Source organism: Pan troglodytes, chromosome 3 (assembly GCF_028858775.2).
Source record: "Pan troglodytes isolate AG18354 chromosome 3, NHGRI_mPanTro3-v2.0_pri, whole genome shotgun sequence".
Classification (NCBI taxonomy): domain Eukaryota; kingdom Metazoa; phylum Chordata; class Mammalia; order Primates; family Hominidae; genus Pan; species Pan troglodytes.
The window spans coordinates 42,739,537-42,765,751 of record NC_072401.2 but is presented as its reverse complement, the minus strand read 5'-3'; the positions used below and the strand labels follow the sequence as shown (position 1 = coordinate 42,765,751).

The window sequence follows — 26,215 nt, the reverse complement described above, 5'->3', positions numbered from 1 at the left end:
CTCTTTACCTTGGTTTCTGAGTCCTTTTCCTGAAATAAAGGAATACAACTGAAGGAAAAAAAGTATGTGCATGTGTATGTATCTGATTATGACATTTGGAAAATTTAATTCTATTCTTTGTTTTTATTTGATGTGCTCTGTCTCATTGGACCTGCCTTTCCCTTAGGTCGATTTTAACTTGATATCTTTTTCATTAGACATAAGTCTTTGCCTTCCTTTATCTCATTTCTTAATGTTTATTTTATTTTCAAAATGAATAACACAAAAGATTTGAGACCCAAATGGTTTAAGCAAGTGTGGCCAATAGGTTTGATGACAAGAACTGAGGTTTTGACCACCTACTTCTAGGACAAGTGTGAAGTTTGACTGGCTTTTTGCCAACCAAATATAATTCTACTCTTGCCTGTAGAATTCCCAGTATTACCCAAACACAAAACTTAATATCGTCTCTTGAGACTCATGGTGATGCTGTGTTTAATTCAAAGTGAAATGAATGTCAGTACTCCATCACATTTCTGTTCACTTCATATACAGTGGGAAGTGCTAACAGAGGTTCTTTTCTTGTTGTTTTATTACTACTGCTACTCTGAATGTAGTGTTTAAATAGCTGGTGCTCCACTGAAAATATGAAAATGGATTAATTCAGCTGTAGGGTAGGCTTGACTAGCATGTCCAAAATGTCTGTTTATTCAAACAAAAGAAGAATACTTTAAGTTTATGTAGCACTTTAGTGCTCCCAAAGCATTTTGGTGTGGGTATGGATGTGGGTGTGGTGGGATGTGGGTGTGTGTGCGTGTAAATGAGCCTCACAATAATGCCAATATAAGGATATAGTGAGAATGCCACTCAGATTCTCCGAGGTAAATCATCTCCATTTACTGTTTCTTGGGCATTAGGCTAATAAGTCCCAAAAAATGTTGTAGCTGTATTCAATTTCTAACATTTTTATTATAGATATAGAGTCACTAGTTATGTTACATTACAACTCAGTTAATTTCAACAAGAAGTGACTACTCTTAGGTCTATATTTTTCTAATCTTAAAATTCTTATCTCAGTCAAGAATATAGCCAAATATATACATATATATACATACATATATAAATGTGAAAGATTCATGTATGTGCCAATATTTATATCTGTAGGCATATACATAATTGGCCAACTATCTTAAAGCTTATTCAACTGTTAACTTTCATAGCAATATATTATTGTAATATATTGTACATTACATATATTATCTATTGCATATAGTAATATATTGTAAGTAATGCCAGCATAAGTTAAATGTTAGCATCTGCTGCCTTGACATGTTTATGATATCCACGTAATGAAACACGGCCCAGAGCAGCCCCCAGAACTTGAGGCCGTTCTGCAGGATTCCTGATGCAGGGTGTAGGTAATTTCTGTCACCACCACTAACAGGGTCATAAGTATCTAATCCAAAGACCATATCCCCAGGATCCCAGTCCTTTCCTGTGTTGATTTGGCAGCAATTCCTTCCACACTAAATAATTAACTAATTATGTACGTAAGTGTGTTTTGGTTGCCCAAAAGCTTAATAAGGGTCTCCAGGATGGTACCTTGTAGAGGTGGAGCAGACAGAGAATAGCAGCCCTGTTCTGCTCTGTGCTGGTTCAGGAGGTATTTTGGAGGGTGAGACACTGTGTGGTTCTAAAGGGGCGTTGACCGAATAGAGGAGCTCTATAAAAAGGCAACCAAGATCTGGGAAGAATAACACCAATAATACCTCATGAATATTGAACGCTTACTTTATCCCAGGTAGTTCTGTAAGGACTATATATATATTTTTTTTTTCAATCAATCAATCCAACAGCTATTGAGATTCTTCTGTGTGTCTGACGCTATTCTAGGCACTGTGGATTCAGTCCTGAATGAAACAGACAGAAACCCATGCCCTCCCATAGCTCACTTTTCTAGTGCAAGGGGGCAGACCATAAATACCATGAGTAATGAAATATGGAAATGTTTAAGTGGCTAGAGAAAAGTACAGCAGGTAAGGGGAACCAAGAGCCATATTTTCAGTTGTGTTTCCCATAAAGCCTTGTGGCATTTACTCATAGTCAGATTAAAAAAAAAAAAAAAAAAACTGGAGGAGCTTGAGAGGGAAGTGTCATGACCTGATTTATATTTTCGCTGTAGGACTCTGACTGTTGTATTGCAAGCCGCTTAGGAGGCTATTCCAGTAAAGCAGGTGAGAGATCATGGTGTGTGGGGCCAGGAGGGCAGCAGTGGTAAGAAGTGGTTGGATTCTGAATACAGTTTGAGGGCAGAGCCAATAGGATTGATGGACAGGTTGGATGTGAGGAGACAGAGAAGTCAGGGCAGACTCCGTTGTGTTTGCCATGAACATCAGGAGAGAGTGCTTGTCGGTAACTCACATGATCCTCACACCAAATGGGTTGCCATGATCACCACTTTACAGATGTGGAAATTGAGGCACAGAGAAGTTAGGAGCCTTATCTGACATCACTATCTGACTCATAGTGGCAGAGATAAGGTTTCAGCTTCGATGTCTGATCCCCAGGTCTGCTACCTTAAACGTTGCCCTGTGCTCCTTCTCTGATAATAGTTGCTAAGAGGAATGCGTGGTATTTGATCTGGAAATTAGAAGTCTAAAGGGACCCTCAGTCCTCGCAGGTATTTCAGGGATTTGTAAAGGAAAGGAAATCTCTGTATTCTGTTTTACTGGCAGCACTACCTCCTCCATGTTCTTCTCTCTGCCGTTTCCTCTCTCTAGACATTGCAGCGGTCTTGTTCTTCCTCAGTCCTTCTTCCACATCAGTGCCACAGTAACCGTTTCAGAATGCTTAAACTCCTTCTCGAGCGACGACTGTGTCTTCATTTCTTTCCTCATTCACTCAGACCCAATGGCGCGGGGCCCCTAGTGCCCCATAAATGAGTGTTAAGTGATTGGCAAATAACATTTTTTGCTCGCTTCCGTGTTTTAGACAGATGAGAAACAGTGAAATAGAGGTTATAGAGAAGCAGCTTTCAGCTCACATAAGTACATCTTTCCAACATCTTGTGATTTCCAACACATGAAGATTTTCAGCAGCAGAACAGGATGCTGGTCTCATTTAACTCATCCTTCCCAGGCCAGGCAGATGAGCTCCCAGCCACTGTGATACTTAAGCAGCACTACATTCTATGCCTCTGAGCTTGTCTTCCAATTCCTAAGAGTTTCTCTTGTATGCCTCTCTTTACTGCATCCACTTCAGAGAACTATCTTAAAAGGGCACAGATATTTTGCTCTAGTTAACAGGATCTCGGGCTGCAAATTATACTAATTCAGCAACTTACAGGTACAGGTCTCATGCTTCTATATTCAGCTTCATGCAGATTCACACATTAATCAAGACTTTATAGTCATTTCCAACTTACATTCTTGGGTCATCTTTGCAGCAAAGACAGAGCCATTTCTCTCAATGTGTTGAAAGAAAATCCTTGCTCCCTAAGTTGGGGAGGGAAGGGAACCAATATTTATTGTGTACCTACTGAGTTCTCCAGGCGCTATGTTTAATGCCAGATACTCCTTGTTTTCGCTAAACTCATGTTCCAAATCTGTGTAGTAAGCAAAGAAATAGCCAGTGACCCAGAGAATTTAACCCAGGTCATTCTTTTCAATCCCATTGGTTTCTGCTAGCATCCTGAGGAATTCAGTACCTTCTTTTTGGGGCCCATTGCTGTTCCTTACTCTCAGGTGATAACTCTTTTTGTCTTGTAGCCATCCTCCTTGCATTCAATCCATCTGCCATTTCCCCACTTTTCCCAGGGCCCTGAACAATTTCTATAAGCTAGCCAGATATGAAAGTGCTCCCGTCTCTTTAAAAAAGTGCCCAGAGTTATAATTCCCCCTTCTCAACACCCACCTGACTCCCTCAACCCTATTTAGAGAAATTCCATCTCACTTCATATCCTAGCCTCTTGCCTCTTCTTAACAGCAATATTAGCATAAATAATACCCATTTTGTTAAAAAAAATTTAAAAAAACTATTAAATAGAAAACCCAGTCATCCTACATCATCAGAAAACGAATGGTTGCCACTCAGCTATAATAGGGCCCCATTGATGAAGGGCCAGTCACTGTTAGAGGCACTTCTCATGTAGTCACTCATTTAATGTTCACAGCCACACTGTAAGGTAAATCCTTTTAGACATTTCACAGACACAAAGTGAAGACACACTTTCTGAAGGTCAAACAGCTCCAGAGTATCTGAACTACAGTGTGAACCCAGCCTGATTCTGTCCCCTGATGCACCGTGCACACTCCTGTCTGTTCCTTTTCCATTTCTTCTCTCATCTTTTCTTTCCCCTTCCCTGTGGCTTTTCTCCCAGACTTATCAACTTTAACTTAATGCCCTTCTAGCATCAGTGCCACCCATCGAAGTACTTAGTTCCATCTGGTTGATGAACTGACCAGTCATGATGTGCATATAACATTTCCATCTTCAGCTGTCCTTAGCTGCCTTTGTCTCTGCCCAGAAGTTCTTTTCAGAGCATCAGATAGCTTTTCCCCTTTTGCTTCCGCTCATTCTGCATGCCTGAAGTGACCAGAAAGCTATTCCTCAAATATCTCAGAGTTTAGTGCAGACTTCGGTTACTGTAGACCCAGCCAAGAGTTGGTTGTTCTCAGTTGGTGGGCAGGGTGTTCTCATTTGGAAAACATTCCCACCTATAGTTTTGCACTTTGTTTCCACTACAGTAATTCTACATCTCTACCTATGATAATGATTCAAATAATAATGATTAACAAGTGTCCCACAACCATAAATTATTGAAATATTTAACTGTTCAAAAGGAATTACGATATCGGGGGTTAGGGGCAGTGGGGGTAAGGTAGACAATTGGAAAATGCAACAATAAGAAATCATTTAGGAAAGGAAAAAGAAACTAGTGTGACAAACTTGGCTGTCACTTTAAATAAGTTGCTGTCTTCCTCTCCTCTCACAAATATGGTTGTGATTTAAGAGGAGAACTTTTTTTCAGACCTGACTTGTATTTTTTCACACCAGTACAACAATTTATGGGGCAAGGTAGGCCCTAGGGAAAAGTGCTATGTTATATAAACATATGTTGGCCTGCTTTTCCGACTTGTCTAAATGATGTTACTGAGTATTTTTTGAATTTCTAGGAGAAAATAGTTTAGCCAATGATTAATAAACCAGATTAAAAAATAAAAAACAAGCTACAGCAGGGATCATTTCGTATCAGGATTAATAACAGAAGCTTAGTATCAGCAAAACCTTTAAATTTATTGTGGCATTGCAGACAGGCACTGTAAAGTCCTCCCGAGCACCATCTGTTTCTGCTCTCCCTGGCCTAAGGGATCTATAAAACTACTGAAGGAAATTGAAGTTAAGGAACGAGCATGTGTTTTACAGAATTTCAGATCTCTTGATTGAGGTTTGTAAAGGCTTTCTGAAAAACAATAAAAATCTTTGTTGAACCCTTTGGTGTCACCCCTGTAGGAAAGGTATTAATAAACTACATTAGTGATATGATTTTCCTAAATTGTGCTGTTGCCTATTTTATCCAACATAATAAATTACTTTTCATATGAGGAATTTCCTGGTTAAAATAGTCTTTATTGATCTATCAGCTTTTAATTACCTCCATAGCATGTGGTAATTTATTGGTCTTAAGACCAACCCTTGTTGATGAGGTGGGGCAGTGTTATGATATGATGGAGTTTCATCTGAGATTACTGTGTTTAGCCAAGTAGCCTGGAGGGAACAACTATGCAAAATTCTGTCAGATGTTCTTCAATGAGCCAATGACTGTGAGTCCATCCAGTAAAACCTGCCATTGGTCACAGTCCTCATGCCCCCAACAGTAAATGAAACAGGCAGACCTTCATTCACTGTTCTAAAGGCAGCTGGCCAAGAGCCACTTCCAAGCCCATTTTGTAAAGAGAAGTATATATGGAAATGCTGAGAGGAAAAGGGAGACATAGGTATGACAAACGTAATCGTGAATCAGGACCTCTGAACATCTGCATACACTTTACAGTGAGAGCTCTCCTTAGAGCCATTACGAGAACCAGCATTGTGTTTTGTAACCACAGCACCTTTGCCTGCAATATACGGCAAGTGTAGATTGAGCGTCTAATGTGTGCCAGGGCCTGTGTTAGGCACTGGAGGATGCAAGGATGAATGGAATTGGCCTTGTCCTTAAGGATCCCTTTGTTTAATGGTGGGACATTGATGTCATAAACGAGAGAGAGGCCATGGTGTACCCGTATGCTACAGTGATGAGCAACGTATGAAAGCTGAACGAAGCCTGCTCCTGGTACGGCACAGCTTTAACTATTCAGCCCTAGAGTCAATTCATTGTCGCATTCATTCGTTTCATAAATATGTGTTGAGGACTTAATTGGTGCCAGGCACTGTTCCTCAATACCAGGTTAATTGGGCAGGATCCCCATTGCCTAATTGAGGGGGCCAGGGAATGGGAAGGAGAAACAGGTACTAAACCAGTTAACAAATGACTAAATGAAGAATAAGTAAAGATAATTTGACAAAGTGATAAGTGACAGGAGGAACACAGAACAGATATGATAGGGGACAGGATTATAATGGGTGTTCCAGGAAGGTCTTTCTGAAGTTGGGACAGTTAAGCTGAAACTCACATGATGCAGGAATACCTGTCATATGAAGAAGAGCATTTCACGCTCAAGGAATAGCAGGTGCCCATTCTCCAAGGCGGCAACGGGATTTTCCATCCAAACACAAGGCCCGTGACTGCAGCAGAGAGAGCTGGAGAGAGCACTGTGAGGTGGGGTCAGTGAGGTGGGCAGAGGGCGGACTGCCTCTCTGCCCTCCAGGCCCAGCATTCTAGTGTGGGAACCACCACAGTTTTTGTTTGAATGACAGGCCAGAAATACTCATGAAAAAAGTATGAAAGTCGTTGTGCCATCTGTTTCAATAAACCTCATAACTGGAGATAGTTTTTTTTGTTTGTTTGTTTGTTTGTTTTTTGAGATGAAGTCTCGCTCTTGTCCCCCAGGCTGGAGTACAATGGCGTGATCTCAGCTCACTGCAACCTCCACTTCCTGGGTTCAAGCTATTGTCCTGCCTCAGCCTCCTGAGTAGCTGGGATTACAGGTGCCCGCCACCACGCCCAGCCAATTTTTGTATTTTTAGTAGAGATGGGTTTTTGCCGTGTTGGCCAGGCTGGTCTCGAACTCCTGACCTCAGGTGATCCACCCATCTTGGCCTCCCAAAGTGCTGGGATTACAGGCGTGAGCCACCACGCCCAGCCAACTGGACATAATTCTTGCATTCCATCACATGGTAAGGTAAAGTGATCGTCAATGACTGGTGTTAAGCTGCTTTGTTCAAAGTTGTCACTTAAGCTCCCTAGCATGCCTCATCCAAAGCAAGTTACTTTATGGCATATTTTTCAGCATTTAAAAAAGTAACTGGATTAAACAAGATAAAAACGTATTTATCTTCCATGTAATAGAAGTCAATTGGGAGACAGGCAGTCCAGGACTGGTATGGAATCTGCACAGTCGTCAGAGACTAGGTTGCCTTTAACTTACTGTACGGCCAACGTTAGTGTACTTCCTCAATCTAGAATGGCTGCCTGAGCTCTAGCCATTTTACCAACCTTCCAGCTAGCAAGAGAGGGAAGAAGGAGTAACCCTTTCTATTTGAGGCTCCTTCTTAGACATTACCAATACGTTTCTACTTAGATCTCATTGACCAAAAGCTAATCATATAGCCAAAGTAGCTGCAACAAGAGAGCCAGAGGGATGTAGCCTTTGAGCTGGAGGAAAAGGTGTCCAGCCAAGGACCAAAGTGATTGCATCTAAAGAAGATAGAGAAAGGAGATAGATTTGATAGAATGAAGGGCAACTAAAAGTCTCAGCCAAGTAAGTCAGTTTTTCTATGTAAGCCATATAACAGCTGTTTTTCTTTAGCTAAGTGCTTTTTGAAGTTTTGAGGTTTTTAAAAATCATTTTCTACAGTCTTGAAATGCAGGTTATTGTGTTTTACAGACTGATTTGTAATCAAACAACTGATGCTTTATGAGATGGCTTTTTAAAGATTTTTTTAAAAAGGTAAAATGCAGAACCATCACAAAATTATAAAAATCTGTAAGAATGGTGTAACAAGTAAATATATTGAACACTGAGATATCATAGCCTGTCTCATACAACTTACTTAATAACATCATAGCATTTTAAAATTTTGTTTCTCCTAATGAAAAAAATTTTTTTTTACTAATACTGTCCTCATTTTTCTGCGACTTTTAAGTTTTTAAATAGGACAATAATGAAGATTAAAATAAAACGAATTATGTTTTTAATTATCTTCACTATTCTGGGAACTATATTCCTAGAGAATAGTTTCAGAACTGCACATTTTCTAGTGCTCTTGATGCCTTTTTAGAAAGACTATTTTCTTTTGCATGTTTAGTTCTCAGTATGCATTGATATATAGTCAAAAAATTTTTTATAAAAATTAACTTCTAGTTTATCCAGGTCCCAACTAGCTCTTCCTCCTTTCCCTCTAAACACCTTTTTTAATCATTTTTTTTTTATTATTATTACTCTCTTGCCAGAGAACAGAGACGCAAAGTTTCTTTCTTGTATCATATGGCTAGATTGAGTATTGGTTCTTAGCCCCACTAGATGATAACCCCTTTTTCAGCTCCTCATCACCCCAGAGAAATGTCCAAAGGAAAGAAGCACATAAATGCTGTGAGCTGGTATCTAATTTGCATATTTGCATATTTTCTAAGATTTGTGTTTGTTTGTTTGTTTGTTTGGGATAACCCAAGCCAAGAGTTTTCTTTGTCTCTGAGTAATCAAAAGCTGCTGAGAATAATTGTAAACATATTGGGGTTTATCTGAAACACCCTTCTCTTTAGTTATTTTCTGGGTGTTCTGCCCTGTCTAGTTTCGTGGAGAAAGTAACCATCCCATGTAAGAGCCCAATTCAGTTCAATTAAACTGAGATTTATGGAGTGCCTATGTGTCAGGGCCTATACCGGGTTCAGTGGATCAAAAGTTTCAAAAAGAGTCCATTCTGAAGAGCTAGTTTGTCATGGAGTAGTCCCACAGACAATTAGGATGTAAGACGCTAGCTGTTATGCTCACAATGCACAGGGACTAACAGAGAAGAGAGCGCTGGACCCCCAAGCTGTTGTTTGGAAAAGTGTCTTGGTACTACTGTTCCCCAAGCTGTCCAGGAAGGTGGGTGTGAAAAGAGTTTTCCAGGTACGGAACAGCCCAAGCAAGGAGCAAGTGTGGTGTTACCAAGGCAGAAAATGATTGGAGCTAGAACCAGAAAGTTGAGCAAAGACCAGGTCACAAAAAGTTACCTGAATGTCATTAACATCATTACTGTAAGTCATGGCAGACATCTTTTCGTTACAGAATATACAGTATTCCAGAGAGTACCAGAAGCCATAGAATAAAGATTTGAGTCAGAGGAAGTGATAAATGCTATTGATAAACTAGGAAGTCATGAAGATAATTATATTTTGATGTGAATATATATACCATATAATTGAAATTTGCAAGAATTTTTTTCAGCTAAAATGAAAGACAGTAAAGTTAGTTCTTAATGATAAGGCCCAGAACAGAGAATTTGGCATTTGCACTCCTTTGTCTTTAGGCTTTCTCAGAGGGAAGTGTTGAGCCAGACTACCCAAGATGTGCAGCTACTGAAGGATTCAGTGGGACTTCTCTTCATGCCAAGGTTCATATGAACTTAGAATTTGTCTCTGGTTAAAGTACAAGGTGGCAAATTCACCACTTACTGCTCATCCAGGGATGCTTGCATACCACCCAGTTCAACCCCATGCCCAACTACCATAATGAATTCAGACTGGAAGGCTCGGGCCTCTGAGAAAGAGTCCAACAACTTTATGACCTCTGCAGTGTCCCACCATGGTATTTCACCAGCCTGGAACACAAAGACACTTTCAGAAGTGTTTGCAAGTTCAGATTCTAATGACACTTTTCAGTGTCTGAAAGCAGAGTTGATTTTGATAGTCGATGTGAAGTTCCCATACATCAGTGGTAGCATTGCCAGCAGAGAGGACTCTAGCATTCTACTGATATATTTCTACCTTGCCATAAAAACATAGATATTAATATTGTGGATTTTAGCTTTTAAGATACTCTAGAGTATCTTTGCTGTAAAAATATAGATGTTAAAGTTGTGGATTTCTCCAGTTTTCGGGGTACTCTAGAGTAACCCTGGAGTCTCAGCTTTCATGAATAAGATCTTCCAGTCCACTGAGATTGGGTGACTGAGAAAAGGAACTGGAGGAGAAAAGAGCCTATTATGGGTAACTGAGATTGGGTGAGATGAGACTGAAATGGGAATACAGCAACACAGAATGCACCTTCTCCGAAGAGATACCTCGCTAATAGAGCATAGACAAAGCATTGCGGTATAGCAAGGAGGAAAGAGCCACAATGCGGTTGGAAAGATTAAGAAAACTTGCATGAAAAGAAACAATACCTGCAAACTTGAAGCTAAGCATTGAAGATTTTTATTGATGATGATTTCACGAAGAAGATGCTTCCTGAGAAGACCAAAAGAGTTAACTGAGACCTAGGAGGAGACAAGAGAAATTAAATGACCTCAGACCATGGCAGATAGGTTTTAAAAAGAGAAATGTGAGAGGTGTATATGTTTCGGGGGATCATGGTACAAATCATCTCTGAAGAGTTATACTACCAGGATGTTTCAGAGGGGTCAGAGCCAGAAAGAACCATTGACTTCTTGGATTTGGCAAAATCCTAGGAAATACATAATGGATTTGCCACTTTTGGAGTTTTCTCTAACTTGTTAACTCCCTTGGAAAGGGCCTAAATCTTTAAAGATAAAATAGCCTTTTTACACAAAGAAAAATGAAAGATTCCATTCACAGCAACAAGAAGAAACCTTAGCCAGTTATGTGAATGGTTAGTAGGAGAAAAACTAGAAAATTTGACAAAAATGAGAGAAATATTTTAAAAGTCGAATAAATAAACATACCATTCTCTGAATAGAAGGATCATTAAATTGTAAGTTCTTCCCAATTTGTGAGCCATTTGGGGGAACAAAAAAAAATACACCTTCTCCTCTTGATTGTAATCTAGTCTAGGAAAATAATTATAAATGCAGAGAAAGAGATTAGAGTCTGACTGAAAATAGAGGCATTATTATACTATTTTGAGTGCTTCTCATATCAGTGAAAATTAAAGTTTTTTCCTCTTTAAATTTTATAATAAAAATTTTTCGATAACTTAGTAACTTAGTCATTAAATCAATAATATATTTCAACAAATATATGTCAAAGCGCTATTCTAGTTTCTGGGAATACAACCATGAAAGAAAATCTCTGCCTTTGGGAGGTTATAATCTAGAGAAGAAAAACATACAAACATAAGTCTATTATACAGCAGGCTGGACTGTGTTAAATGCTCTGGAGGACTTGAGTGCAGGGGAGAGGGTGGGGTGGGGTGGGGTGCTGTTTTCAATGGGGTGGTCACACAGGGCCTCACTGTACCTGAAGTGTTGTGACCAGGACCTGTGGCTATCTGGAAGAAAATTCCAGATGGAAATAGACAAATGCTGAGAGCCTGAAGACTGCAGGGTGGTGGAAGCTGAATGAGGGAGGGGGTGACTAGTAAAAGCACTATTATTCCTAACAAACTAATGCAGGAACAGAAAACTAAATACCACATGTTCTCACTTATAAGCGGGAGCTAAATGGTGACAACACATGGACACATAGAGGGGAGCAACACACACTGGGGCCCACCGGAGGGTGGAAGGTGGGAGAAGAGAGAGGATCAGGGAAAATATCTAAGCTCAATACCTGGGTGAGGAAATAATCTGCATGTCAAACCCCCATGACACAAGTTTACCTATGTAACAAACCTGCACATGTACTCCTAAACTTAAAAGTTGAAGGAAAAAAAAAAAGGCACTAGCGAGCTGGCCTTCGGAGACAGGGCTGGGGCAGAACACCCAGGGCCATGAGACAATTGTAAAGACTCGATTTTTCTCCAAGTCTCTGGAGGGTTGAGCCAAGGAGTCACGGTCTGACTTCTAAAAGGACTGCTCTGGGAGCTCTGTTGAGAATAGTATGTACAGGGAACAGGCAGGAGGCCAGGGGACCCCTAGCAGGCTGTTGTAGCACTCCAGACAGAAGATGATGGGGGCCTAGGCAAACGTGGAAGGGCGTGAAGTGGGTAGATTCTGGATTGGGGGTGGGGAGAGGATTTGCTCTAAGAATCTTTTTTTTTTCTTTTTCATTTAAATGTTTTTGTTATGGTAGAATATACATAATGTATTTATCATTTTAAGTGTAAATTCAATGGCATTAAGCGTATTCACATTATTGTGCAACCATCACCACTGTCCATCTCTAGAACTTTTTCATCTTTCCCTACTGAAACCTCATACTTGTTAAACAATCCCCATTCTCCTTTTCCCCTAACCCCTAGCAGTCACCATTGGGCTTGCTGTTTCTGAATTTGACTATTCCAGGCACTGCATCTAAGTAGAATCACACATTTGTCCTTTTATGTCTGGTTTATTTTATTTGGCAAAATGTATTCAGGGTTCATCCATGTTGTAACGTGGGCCAGAATTTCATGTCTTTGAAAGCTGAATGATATTCCATTGTATGGATATGCCACATTTTCCTTGTCCACTCATCTATTGATGTTGTTTCCACCCTTTGGCTATAGTGAACAGTACTGCTGTGAACATTGGTGTATGGATTTTTTTAAGTCAAGCCAATAAGATTTGCCAGTAAATTGAATGCACAGTTTCAAAGAAAAGGGGAAACAAAGATGACTTGAGGATTTTAGCCAGGGCAGCCAGAAGGATAAAGTTTGTATTTGCCTAGAGGAGGAAGACTGGGATTTTATATTCTGCTTCTTTTTCTTTAACTTAGCAAAGTGTTCATACTGTGTAGTTAATTAAAATCTTTGTTAATGCTGGTACTTCCTTCTCTTCCTGCCTATTCTACAGCTCTTCCTCACCTCCCCACAACCACAAAAAAAAAAAAAAAAAAAAACACTTTTATTTCCAGGTATCATACCTTTCTTGGATTCATTGAAAGACTTCTGATGATTCAGACTGGGAGGTGGGGATAGTTTAACATATTTAGCTTTTAATGCACACTCGTCAACCTTTAACAGAAAAGGCAACCTACATTGGAAAAGGATAGTCATGGAGCTGAATCAACTCCTCTCCCCAAAATACGTAATTATCTGGCAATAACTCTCCCTAGAATAACTCCATGTCAGAGCAGAAGAAAACCAAGCAAACCATAACCACCACATCTCAAGAACAGGGTCCCCAGGCTCTGTTTTTCATAGTTTCTACAACACTAGGTTGTGAGAACATATTTATCCAGCAATTATTTATTGAACATCCGCTTGGTGGTTAAGCACTTGGATCATGAGAATTAAGAGAGTGTATAGTCTAACAAGAGGATGAATGAGCAACTAGAAAATGGGTGATAGGTGCCAACATAACGGAAGCCCAAGTAGTGTCCTCTGAGTCTAAGAAAGGAAAACTGAAGGACGAGTAGGCATCACAGGTGCAAAGGCCTGAGGACAAGAGTGAGCATGGGCGCTTTCCAGGCATCAAAACATGTTACGTGTAGCAAGAGATGGGCCTGGCTTGAGAGATGATACTGGGAAAGCAATCAGAAGTCAGATAGGAAAGGTCTTGAAATTGTATTAAAGATTTTGTATTCTATTCTGAGGACATTCTGAAGCCACAGAAAGGGTTTAATCCAGGAACTGCTAACATCGAATTTGCCTTTTGGAAATATCTCTCTGGCTGCAGTGTGAACAGCTAGAAGCAGAGTATTTCTGAAGTCAGTACAGCTAGGAGGACAGGCAAATTATTTGGACTGGGATAAGCAAAGTTGGCCAGAGATGGATAAATGTGAAGATGCTAAAGCACAACAGAACCTGGTGAAATATTGGACACAGGGTAAAAAGCCAATTCAGGAATAGGGCCCAGGTTTCTGTCTTGGGCAGCCAGGGATGACACCATTCCCTGGATAGCTTGTGCCAAGGAAGAGCAGCCTTTGGAGGGAAGACAGTGTGTGTTCAGTGTGGGATGTGTGAGGTTTGAGGTGCCTGTGCGACCCACAAGTTAGGAGCTCAGTAGTCTAGCCTGTGCTTCAAGTTCAGGTGAGAAATCTAAGCCACAGGTGATTAGTGGCTGATTTCCATATGAATGATGATACAAACTGCAAACCCTTCCAGGGAGGGTGTTTGTATGCTAACAGAAGGCTCTTGGGAGAATACCAAGGTAGTTTACGTTTCCCTCCAGGACTCTTCTAAACTATCAGTCTTCTGATAATTACAATCTGTGAACAGCATCTTCACAGCTTGGATAACATTCTGACCGAGGGATGCACATTTGCCTAATGAGCCACATAGTGCCCTGTTAGCTTTAACTAGTATTTTGTTATTTATAACAACCCACAACGAATATTTGCATTCCCCAAAATTAGTTGTGTGGGATGTTTGTAAGAAGGATGTAGGGGAAAGTGTTCCATAATCAATCAATACCTTTAGGAAACCTGGGTTTAAAAAACTATTCAGTAGGGTGCTTTACTCTGACTTCTTGAAGCCTTACGCTGCTCTGCGCTGTGACTCTCCAAGAGGATGCTGCCGTGGTTTCTTTTCACCTTTACTAAATCTCTGGCAATGGGCCCTTTTCAGGGGATGCTTTCAGGACTAGCAACCACAGGACAGTTTCATGAGATACTGATAAGCAAAAGCTGGACTTCATTTTAACACATAGTTCAGAAATTGAATTATCGAATTAAAAGGAATAAATGTTTGTGGTGTTGGTGCACATTGCCAAATACCTTTTCCAAAGGCTAGTTCATTGCTGGTGGGAATATAAATTGCTACAAATACCTATTCCACCATACACCTCTCACTCCACCAAACTGATGGTGAATTTTTAAAATCTGATCTAATTTGTCAGTGTTCTCTAAGACTGCAGAGTGACTTAACACTTTTCCATGTTGTTGATTACTTGCTGCTGCTTTTATGAATACCTTTCCAGGTCTCTTGCCTATCTCTTGAGATTGCAGCTATTCTTATGAAGATAAATGGGCTATTTTTCTGATCAGATATTAACCCAGAATTTCATGTATTTGTAGTAGTCATTCTCCCAGTTTTTTATTGTTTACTTTTTTAGTTATGTTTCTTTGAACACGTGGAAGTTCTACGTTTTCGTAAAACAGTTCTTTAAAGCATCCTTTCATAGTTTTTTTTCACTGTTTTTAAGCTTTGAAAGCCTTTTATATAAAGCTTTGTCCAGACACTTAATAAATAATCACTTCTTGGTTTTTTGTTGTTGTTCCCAACGTTAACGCAACTACTCTGGAAGTTATTCATTTCTCTTACTGCACTCCCCTCCAAAAAAATGTTTTGAAGCACTATTTTCCAAATAATTTTCCCTTCCAAAATTAATATATTATGCCGGTGTAGTCAATAATTTCTATGACAAAATTATTTTTCTCCATTTTCTAAATTGGCCAATTGAGATGAATGGCACTTTATTAGGTATCTCTTACTTTGGCCTATGTTTCATCATTGCGTTTTAAAAATAGCAGATAAGACAAGCGTATGCTGTGATATTATTGAGATGAAAATCATAACATTTATAAATTGATTTACAGTTAATTTGATATTGTCATAAAAATTTGCTTCCATGAAGCTCATGGGACAGATCACTGGAAAGAACCAGAGACAAGAGCATTTAAAGAAATTTGACAATTGAAATGAAGAAAGTTTGTTAATAATCAATGTTATGCAGCCACTTTACAAACATTATTGAGTTTAATTCCTACAATCCACTGTACAGCTGAGGAAACTGAGACTGAGAAGTTTCTTCCCGAGTGTCTGATTAGCTGGGAAGGGCCGTGCCAGGACCACTTCCAGGCCTATTACCAGACCTGCTCCAACTGGGGTCCATGGAGACAGTCTTAGAGTTCTGCAAAGGGCCTTCTGTTTTAGATGTCTATACATTTCCATGAGTAAGAGTCACAGCATGCCACTCTGATATTAATAGTGTAAACACATAGAGGTAGACTGAAGAACCATGCCATTAGTTTGTAGGCAGGTGGCACACTGGAATTCTCTCTCCTATGAGACTGAACTTGGGCACATTGAAGGTGAAGAAGGGTTTCTGTCTGGTGTGGGAACGTAGGTGCTAACAGATCATGCCGTTGTGGGTCAGAAGGTAAACCCCTCTTATCGGTCATGCCCCCTGACTTGGCCGAATGCACATAAACTCGTATTTTCTCAAAGGTTTGTTCCCTGAAAGTTCACATAGAAATTTCAGAACAATTCCTCTTCTGCAAGTTGTGTTTTCAGGCAGCGTTGGTTTATTTTTGAAGCCCCAGTGGTTCAATTTTGAGCCGGCATCACTCTGCAGAAACAAGCAGTTACTTGTTCCCCACACACGGCCTGTGCCCTCCTGTTACCAGCTTTGCAGCTTCCTCAGCTGATCCCTTCTCAAGGCCCCCGGGAGCCACTTTCGTGGCAAATTCCATTTGGTTTCACAGTGCCTTGAGAAGGGGCAGTGGGGGCCACTTGGCCTGGTGCACCAGTCTCCCACATTAGGAGAAATTTGCAAACCACTCTCGGAGGGAACCGGAGCTCGGCCCGAACAGGCTGCTCCTGTTCGGAGCAGTCCACCATTGTCTCAGGATCCCTTCGCCTTTTCCCAGCTGACCTGCCTGTGAGTGGGGAAATGTGAAAAGTTAGAGACAAAACTGGTTTCTTCAGAGTGAGGGGGAGCTTTCTTATACAGAAAGGAAGGAAATACCTCTGTGGGATTTTATTTTTCCCCCCCCTCTTCATCCAAAAAATACAAAGAGACTCTCTGTCTTTAATGCGAATGTCGGCTTTAAATCTTTTAGGTTTGGATTAACTCTGCAAAAGAAAAAAAAACTGACAGGCTTTCAGATATGACGCAGAAAAACTTTTTTCCCCTCAATTCATGTTGTTCATTTGTAATGCCAAAGGCTGGTAGACTGAATGGTGGGGCGCCAGTCACTCCTCCATTCATCGTTAGCATCACAATGGTCAGAATTAGCAGCCTTGAATCTCCACCACTTTTGCCTTTTCCACTGGTGGACATTTAATACAAGGTGGTGAAGGCAAGAATAAATCCTCCTTCTCTTGCCCGCCCCCCCACCAAATTAAAATATATTAAAATTAAGCCAAGTAAATGTATTTTCAGTTGCATGCCTTGGAATTCTTACCTTACCTTTCCCCCCAGAAGGAGAAAGAAATTGGTTTTTTACAGTTGTTACCTTACTAGAAAGCTTCTTTCAATCTAAAGAAAATCTACTGACTTGATAGACATTTCCTATTACACAGTTATTGTTGGTTTTCACCATTGAGGATGTCAGCAAACATGTCAAAGATCATGTTTTGCTTATTAAATAAAGTGACTTTTATGTGAGTATTTTTCATCTTGTTGGTGTCTCGAATATTGGTGCTATTTCATTGAACCCATGTGGCAAAACTTATTTTCTGGAATTTTTTGTAATAGCATGTTTTTATTTTAAAAGTATTCAGAGCTATTCACTTCTACATAGCGAAAAATCTTAGCGTCCCTGAACCTGCGGTCTGTATCGATAAGCTCATGTCAATGCAGAAAAAATTTAAACAGCAGTTCCTAGTCCTTAATCGAGAGTCCAAATGAATAAGTAATCTGAAATATAATTTAAAATTAGAAATGTTTATGTTTGATAAGGACTGATTGATTAGGACTATTTATGTGCAATTTTGAAATTGCCTAGAATAATTAAACTCTAGGTTATTTTTAATTCCTGAACCATACCTGATTCTTTTTAATTTTGCATGATTTTTAGTAGAATCTAAATGTGCATGCGTTAGTTGGCTACTTTTTAATGGAATTAGAACAATACATATATGGATTTAAATAGGTACTGAAAATTTCCTCTTGATAAAAAGATTAAAAGAAGTGAAACCAAAATATTTCTTTTGCTTTTATTGTATAATACTATTCCTTTTAAGTTCTGTGTAATCTAATTATATTACAAAGATTTTTTTTATTATAATTGCAAATAAATAATAGAATTTATTACTTTTTAAATTACAGAATCATTTTTTTGCAACCCAAAAGGCTCTAATACAGCAATTTGGTATTTATTACAAAGAAATTATTAAAGTTATTTTTAATACACTTTTATTTGGCTTTTACATACAAGATATTTGGTTTGACTTTAGCAATAACAGGTATGCACCAATACCAGTTATATAAATCATTGAACAAAAATTAAGATTATTACTACCTAATGTTAGCCAAAAATAATCAAATTGTTGTTTTGTAGGTATCTTAATTTGATTATACAGTAGTCATGATTTATCTGGATAATTTTTAATATCCTATAATTTTACAAAAGTAATTTTCATTTGCCAGAAATAGTAAATTTAGTTTCTAATTATGATTTATTTTACACCATATCTTATGAGAATTTAATCCAGAGTATATTTTAAATTTGCTCAAAGATTTATTTTGATATTCTAAGTTAATTTCATAAGTTCGAATTCAGAGTTGTATACTCTCTTACAGAATGATATTCTTAAAATTGTTTTACTTAAAAATACATAAAAACTAAACACAAATCATGTATTTTTTGGTTTTAAAGTAATGTTTTTTCTGACGATTTACACAGGCAGCCATGTTGTTCAGTTCTGGAGTCTTTTGGATGGGCTTGTTATTCATCCCTGTGGCATCTCTGCTCCTTGATGTGGTGTACAAGGTGTAAGTATATACTCAGTTATATACGGAGAAATATAGATGCATATTCATCCTCAGATTTCTCTCTTGGTAACATCAACTCAAGCATGTAGAGCTTGCAGGATAGGGACTGGTAATATTACTTAATTTTAAATAAGGAAGGGGTGATTCAGCAACTAGAAAACTAGTTTAAAAGACGAAATGAGTAGTAAAGCGGGTAGTTTCAGTTAACAGAGAAAAGTAAATGGCACTGGAGAAAATTACATCGGGGAGTATGTTTTTTAGAAACAGCCCCAAAACTCATATAAAAGTAAAAGAAAAATTGTACTATTTCCAAAAACATTTTTTATTATAAAAAGAAATGTTTTGCTTGCCTGATTCCAAACATATATAAAATATAAAATGAAAGAAAAAACCTTACTAATTTTTTTCAAGGGTTATAAATTTTAAAATCTTATCTCTTCCCACAAAAAAGATAGCATTTAATTTAATTACATGATATTTATTTAAATAACTATGGGAGTTTCAATATTGTAAACCTAAACCATCATTTATTTTAAAACTATAATTTCTATGTTCTCAAAATTACGGTAATTTTTAAGATTCTTTTGAAAAACTGCTTGTACTCTTGTTACCATTGTGCTTTATCAACAGCGTGATAATAAGCCAGACATCTAGTTTTGTAAAGTCTTCACAGAAGTATTTCCATGCAAATCCCTTTTTTTTTTTCTTTTTGCAGTATCAAGAGGACTGCTTTTAAAACATTAGTCGATGAAGTTCAGGAGCTGGAGGCAAAATCTCAAGACCCAGGAGCAGTTGTACTTGGAAAAAGGTAAAATACACAGTGAATATATTCTTTTCCAAATGAACTTTAAATTTATCTTGTACTAGTGGTTGGAAATAAGTGATAAGACTTGTATTTGTCAGCATCAAGCTGGCAGTGTCATTGACAGGTTTGGGAGTCAGAGACATGTGGATTTAAATCTGTCGCTTTCTAAACTGTGTGCCCTTGGCTACGTTGCTTAATCCTACTGAGCCTCAATTTTCCCTCATCAATAAAATGGGGGCAATAATACCTACCTCATGGTTAGTTGTAAGAGTTGAATAAAGTATTATAAAGAACTTAGCATAGTGCAAAGTCTTTAATGAGCATTAAATAAATGGCAGTTACAAACATTATTGTATTATTAAACTGCAAGAGAAGAAAAAGACTTTTAGCTTGAAATAGTATCCATAATAAAATGTATGTAATCAGCCAGGCGTGGTGGCTCACACTTGTAATCCCAGCACTTTAGGAGGCCGAGGCGGGCAGATCACAAGGTCAGGAGTTCGAGACCAGCCTGACCAACATTGTGAAATTCCGTCTCTACTAAGAATACAAAAACTAGCCAGGCATGGTGACGGGCGCTTGTAATCCCAGCTACTCAGGAGGCTGAGGCAACAGAATAGCTTGAACCTGGGAGGCAGAGGTTGTAGTGAGCCGAAATCAAGCCACTGCACTCCAGCCTGGGCAACAGAGCGAGACTCCATCTCAGAAAAAAAAATAGTATGTAATCAAAATCATAGTTTGATATAAGGCAAATTACCTTGTATAATTGCATTTGTGGTTCAGTAGTTATTAGGAACTGACCTAGATATGTATCATATATGAAGTGAATTACCTATCCCAAGTTCTCTTCCTTACACCACCCCCTCCAAAAAATAAAGGAAAGTTAGAAAGCTACTCAAATCCACTAAATTCACAAAGCATTGTAAGAAAGAAATTATAATTAGTTGCAGTCTATAATAAAAGACAATTATTAAGATAGTAGCAGGAATTTATTTTTTTTCTTCATTTTTATCATACTAAAGCTGAAGTTTTGGCTAAACTATAGGAAATATTTTACCCTAGTATATGTCACCTTAATCATGATTCACTGTTGTTATTCATTTTGACACAATGGAGTAGTTGTCAGAACTCAGTGAGACCTTGGCTTCCAGCTCTCTTGCTCTCATTATGCTGAAGGAACACATCACACACCAGTGTGTGCCACTTTTTTGAAAATAATAGCACTGACCTTTGTTGAGCGCTCACTTCGTGCCAGGTGCTTCCCTTGCATTTTACATGTACTATCTCACTGAATCCCAGTAACAACCCTATACAGATCCATCATCTCCATTTTTTTCCAGATGAGGAAACTGGGGCTTCAAGAGATGAAGTTCCCAAAGTTGTTAGTGACAGATCTGGGCCTGGAGTCCATGCCAGCTGATCCCAGAGCTCCTGCTCTGACCAAATTCACAATTCTGCCTCCTTTTGCTATTTGTTCAAAAATATAATAGAGCTGCAAAAAACAGCCTACTACTAACTTGACAAAGTACTTAATCTCTGACTCAGCATCCCAGTGTACAGGATGGGAATGATAATACCTACTTTCAGGGTTGTGTCCTCCTCCCTCCACCTTTTTCTTCATCTAAAAATTTGCATCACAGGATTCCTCATAGGAAAGTACCTGCGGTTTGTCAGTGAATTCAGCTAGTAAATTAATTATGTCAGTTCTCTTTCTCTAGCGATAAAAAGAATACAGTAAGAGTTCTGGCCAGGCGCGGTGGCTCACATCTGTAATCCCAGCACTTTGGGAGGCCGAGGCAGGCAGATCACGAGGTCAGGAGATCGAGACCATCCTGGCTAACACAGTGAAACCCCGTCTCTACTAACAATACAAAAAATTAGCTGGGCGTGGTGGCAGGCGCCTGTAGTCCCAGCTACTCGGGAGGCTGAGGCAGGAGAATGGCGTGAATCCTGGAGGCAGAGCTTGCAGTGAGCAGAGATCACGCCACTGCACTCCAGCCTGGGTGACAGAGCGAGACTCTGTCTCAAAAAAAAAAAGAGAGTCCTAGCTCATGAAATTGTGAATAAAACAATGTATTCATAACTATTAGGGAAAGGCCACTGTTAATACTGTTACTATCCTTAGTAGTAAATTTCCAGATTTGTAAGTATGTTAATAAAATCACATTAAGCCCTTCCACGTGATACTTAGTTTGTCTTTTTGTTGTCTACCAATGACTTCAATTCATAAATCAGGCCAGTGTAATGACCCCCAGGTCCTAAACATTCAGTGAGTCTGTAATATATGTAGCTCCTTCTGTTAAATAAAATAAGCCAGAGAGCCCAAAAAGGAAAGAAGTGAATTCCAGCATAAATGACCACCAACTTCTCCATAGGCAATGCATCAGATAAATTCCCTGCTGCTGCCTCGCTCATTTGCCTAAAATAGCTATTTAGTTTTTCCTAAGAACTCGGGAATGTGTTAGCTATCAGCTGAATACCAGACAAAAAACCCTGGACCAGCATGTACTCCATGTTGCCATTGCCGCCCACTGGTGATCAGAAGGTTAATGATCAGTGTAACCATAGTGGCTTCGTGCTTGATGGCAGGTGCCCGGAGGAGGGAGGCAAGGGGAAGATCTGTGAAAGGAGAGAAATAGCAACTGGATGGAAACATCTTCACGCTTAAAGTAATGGCACTCTAAGGTTAAAGAATTGTTGGATTGATTTTACCCCCTGGATTATTTTAGGAATCTTGGAGAATGACATTGATTTCAGATTTCAAAAAAAGTTAGCAGTTTTTTTTGTTTTTTTTTTTTTGAGACAGAGTCTTGCACTGTCACCCGGGCTGGAGTGCAATGGCACAATCTCGCTCGGCTCACTGCAACCTCTGCCTCCCAGATTCACACCATTCTCCTGCCTCAGCCTCCCTAGTAGCTGGGATTACAGGCACACACCATCACACCCGGCTAATTTTTTGTATTTTTAGTAGAGACGGGGTTTCACTATGTTGGCCAGACTGGTCTCGAACTCCTGACCTCGTGATCCACCCGCCTCAGCCTCCCAAAGTGCTGAGATTACAGGCGTAGGCCACTGCACCCAGCCAAAACTTAGCAAATTTTGTATCTACTTTATCAAAACGGAAGAAATTGTGATTCTTGTGAATTCTAATGATAGCAGACTTTCTTTGGTTCCAAAACACCATGTTATTTTATATCTTCCAGTCTTTGCATTTGCTCTTCCCCTGTTTGGGAGCCAGTACCCTTCTTACAGACTAGGCACTCCAATTCCCAGCTTTCCAAACCCAATGTAGATTCAATTTTTTCAGCTGTTTGCATTCACAATATATAATTCCTAGCCTACTATCTCTGTACTATTATACTCTGTTTATACTCTGTATAAACTTCTATAGGTACACTGATCGCATTGCATTATAAAGTATTAGTTTACTCTATGTATGTTTTTATTTTCCCCCTACTAGATTGAGCTTCTAGAGAGGCCCATGTCTTAGTCATAGCTGCAATGCAACACCTGGTACAGCACCAGGAACTTAGTAGCACTCAGTAAATACTTGTTGAGTGGATGAACGGAATAGTTAAGAGAATAAACTAAAGAATGGATGAAAGAAAGAGTGGGCGAAAGGATTGCTGAGTAGGAGAAAGGATTGTTGAATTGATGGTTGACCTGTGGGCTGTGAAACAGAAATCTGATTCATAAAAACATAGAATTGTATAATTTGTACTTCCCAAACTAGGTAATATCCAAAGCAACCATCATTTACTTTTTTGTCATACAATGATGCAGTTCTTAAGAAAGATCTTGTGAGTTGATCATCCCCAATTTTTTTTAATCTTCAGTAAGTATGACTATTAAACTCAAGTTGTGTATAAAATGCAAATGTCAGAAAAACAAATTGTAAGCACTTAAGGAAGATTAATATTTACAATAATTTCTCATCTTTGTTCATTTTCAGAAAAAATCATCTTAGTTAAAACAGCCATTTTTAGTGGAAATAGTATGCCACCTACCATATTACCCTGCAAATTAGATTCATTTTATTACATTTTAGGGGAAAAATATGTTTAATCAATCTAAGTATGTTCTAAATACGCATGCTTTTGAGCCATGGGTTATGGTAGAAATAAATGCAAGTCTACAATGATGAGAGAATAACCTAAACCTTACTCCTGAAGGTTTAAAATAACCCAAACCTTGCTGCCTCATGACTTCTACCAAAGTCCATGTGAGGAGCTGAGTTCTTAAGAACTGAGGAAAAACAGTCCACTGGAGAAAAATAAAATGGAAATTGTACTTTAAAAAAAAAGTAAAATAACCCAAATCTTAGTCCTGAACATTTAAACCTTATCCAAAAGTTTACAGTAAGAAATGATGGACACTGTGGGCTCATTGGAGGCAGGACAATTATTTTTGGATATCATTGGAGTATGTGTGAAGCAATGCATTTCATAGACAGGCAAATACAATAATGAGACTCATAATTCTTTTTTATTTCTCACTGTAGATATTAGCCAGCATATCATCATTGGCCATTACTAAATAGAATTTTAGCCTAGGATCTTCAGGTCAGTCCTCACTGATTTGCCTGGCACTACCGTTTGGCCATTGTTTACAGCTTTTGCATGCAGGGAGAGTAGGGAATATGAGGTGTCAGAGAACTCGGTGGTGTAGATGGTGACAGTGCTCTCTCTAACCTTTCTGATGTATTGTTCATCTTAATGAAAAGCAGTTTTAACATTGCTCCAGAACTAGTAGAAAGGAAATTTTATTTCTCAGTGTTCACACTCGATTTTATATCAGTATGACTTAAATACTTTGGTGGGGATTGAGGACACAGGGATCTGTCAAATGTTTCCTTCAGCCTTCTCTCATCACTGTGGTAATGGTTCTGTCCAACATTCAGAAAGAAAAGTGACAGAACACTGAAATGTTTTCAGCTCCAGGGCAGAGATAGGCCTGTTATATTCATTGTTTGTTTCTCCGCCACCACAGCTACTCTAGTGTAGGACAGCTATCGCATGCTATACATTAAACATTCCATGAATAGATAGTTACGTACTTTTTGGAGATTTATTTTAATGAGTCAACCTAAATAGCTTACCAACCCAATATGTAGACAAATGCAAATTTATTCCTTTTCAAGTTTCCCACTGAAAATTCCTTAAGACAACACGTTCCAACACATTCCAGAACCGTGAATTGGTTTTTACCAACACTGACATTTTTTAGTATTTGAAATATTATTTTAAACATGTTATCTTTATATTCACCTCCACCAAATGTTTAAATTGCAACATTTTGGTGGGTTTGGAAATAAGGTAACAATATTTAGTAGTAGTTGTGTGATTGCATTAAACAAACTCAAAATTTACATAGCTTGGTATGTAAATGAAAGACTATAAGAGACTACGTAAAACTGCTAGTCAAGAGTTGTGAATAAAATGTGGTTTTAGTGAGAAGGTATCTTTAGTGTTTTTTTTTTTTTTTGTCTTTTCACACTGTTAAGCTGTTCCACTAAAACTGAACTTTTAATATATCTATTAGTGTTAGCATAAATATATTTTATAATGTGCCTTAATAGTAGTATCAGTATCTATAAACATTGATGGCCCAGAATTGCATAGATGTTGAAATGAGTAGTTCCCCAAAGGTATAAGATAAGACTAGAGAAATACAACTCATCATCACTTATTTATTTAGCAACCTCCTGTGAATGGCATTTATATTCTGAAGGAGGGACTCTGCTCTACAGGACTAAAGCAAGAAGTTCAAAATAGCTAAGGAAAAACAAAACAACAAAAATCTAGTCATTTTCTTAGTAAAGAGGTAGAATGAGAACATTATAAACTAAAACCCATGTGCGGCCACACACATCTCACCTTGCGCTTATGTTGACTAGAAACCAAGGCATCAAAAATACTCCTTACAAAGTACCTTTTGTTTGGTGATGATCTCTGTTATAGTTGATTTTTTATAATAAATTCTCAGCATCTTGGGGGTAAAGGTGGGAGGGCCCAGCATTTGTTGAGTGCTTCCTAAGTGTCAGTCATTGTGCTGACAGCTCCCTGCATCCTCACAGTCTGCCTGAGAGTTAAGTACTGCCCTCCTGATATATAGGAGATGACAGAGAAAAGCTTGCCTGTGGTGACCCAGCTAATAAGCGGCCAACGCAAAATTAAACCAAAGCCCTACTCCAGAGCCCATGATCTTTCCTGAGTAATGTGCTTCTTTCTTAAGAAAGAGACTTTCTTACTGCTTTGTTTTAATGCTGTACGTTAACTTGATATAAAAGAAGAGCTAATGAGAGCCTTTATGTGAACTGTACAAAACGGAATTATGTTACCTTATGTATTTCAGTTGCTGTAATATGAAAGACTAAATTCTCATGTCTGCCTTCTTACCACTTTAATATTGTAATATTAAAGTATTATGCATTTAGGAAGGCCAGCCTGAAACCTGGAAAATGTCTTTTGGGAAGAAGATGCTGCATAATGATACATTGCCATCCTCTAGTCTCCCGTAGTCATTTCGGTTTGAAACACCAAAGACTTTCCAGCACCCCATCCACAAGGCTCTGCTAAGGAAATCAGACCA

General features: G+C 38.8%; 1 protein-coding gene across 8 annotated transcripts in view; it reads left to right on the top strand.

Annotated features, from left to right (window-relative positions):
- ATP8A1 (ATPase phospholipid transporting 8A1) overlaps nucleotides 1–26,215 on the top strand; it is a 249,041-nt gene that overhangs the window by 214,979 nt on the left and 7,847 nt on the right. For all 8 annotated transcript variants that reach the window (XM_009447595.5, XM_001150768.6, XM_517167.8 and 5 more), the window contains 2 exons: nucleotides 18,731–18,819; nucleotides 19,535–19,627. In XM_009447595.5, the coding sequence (XP_009445870.3) occupies nucleotides 18,731–18,819; nucleotides 19,535–19,627 (182 nt within the window). The remainder of the gene's footprint in view (nucleotides 1–18,730; nucleotides 18,820–19,534; nucleotides 19,628–26,215) is intronic.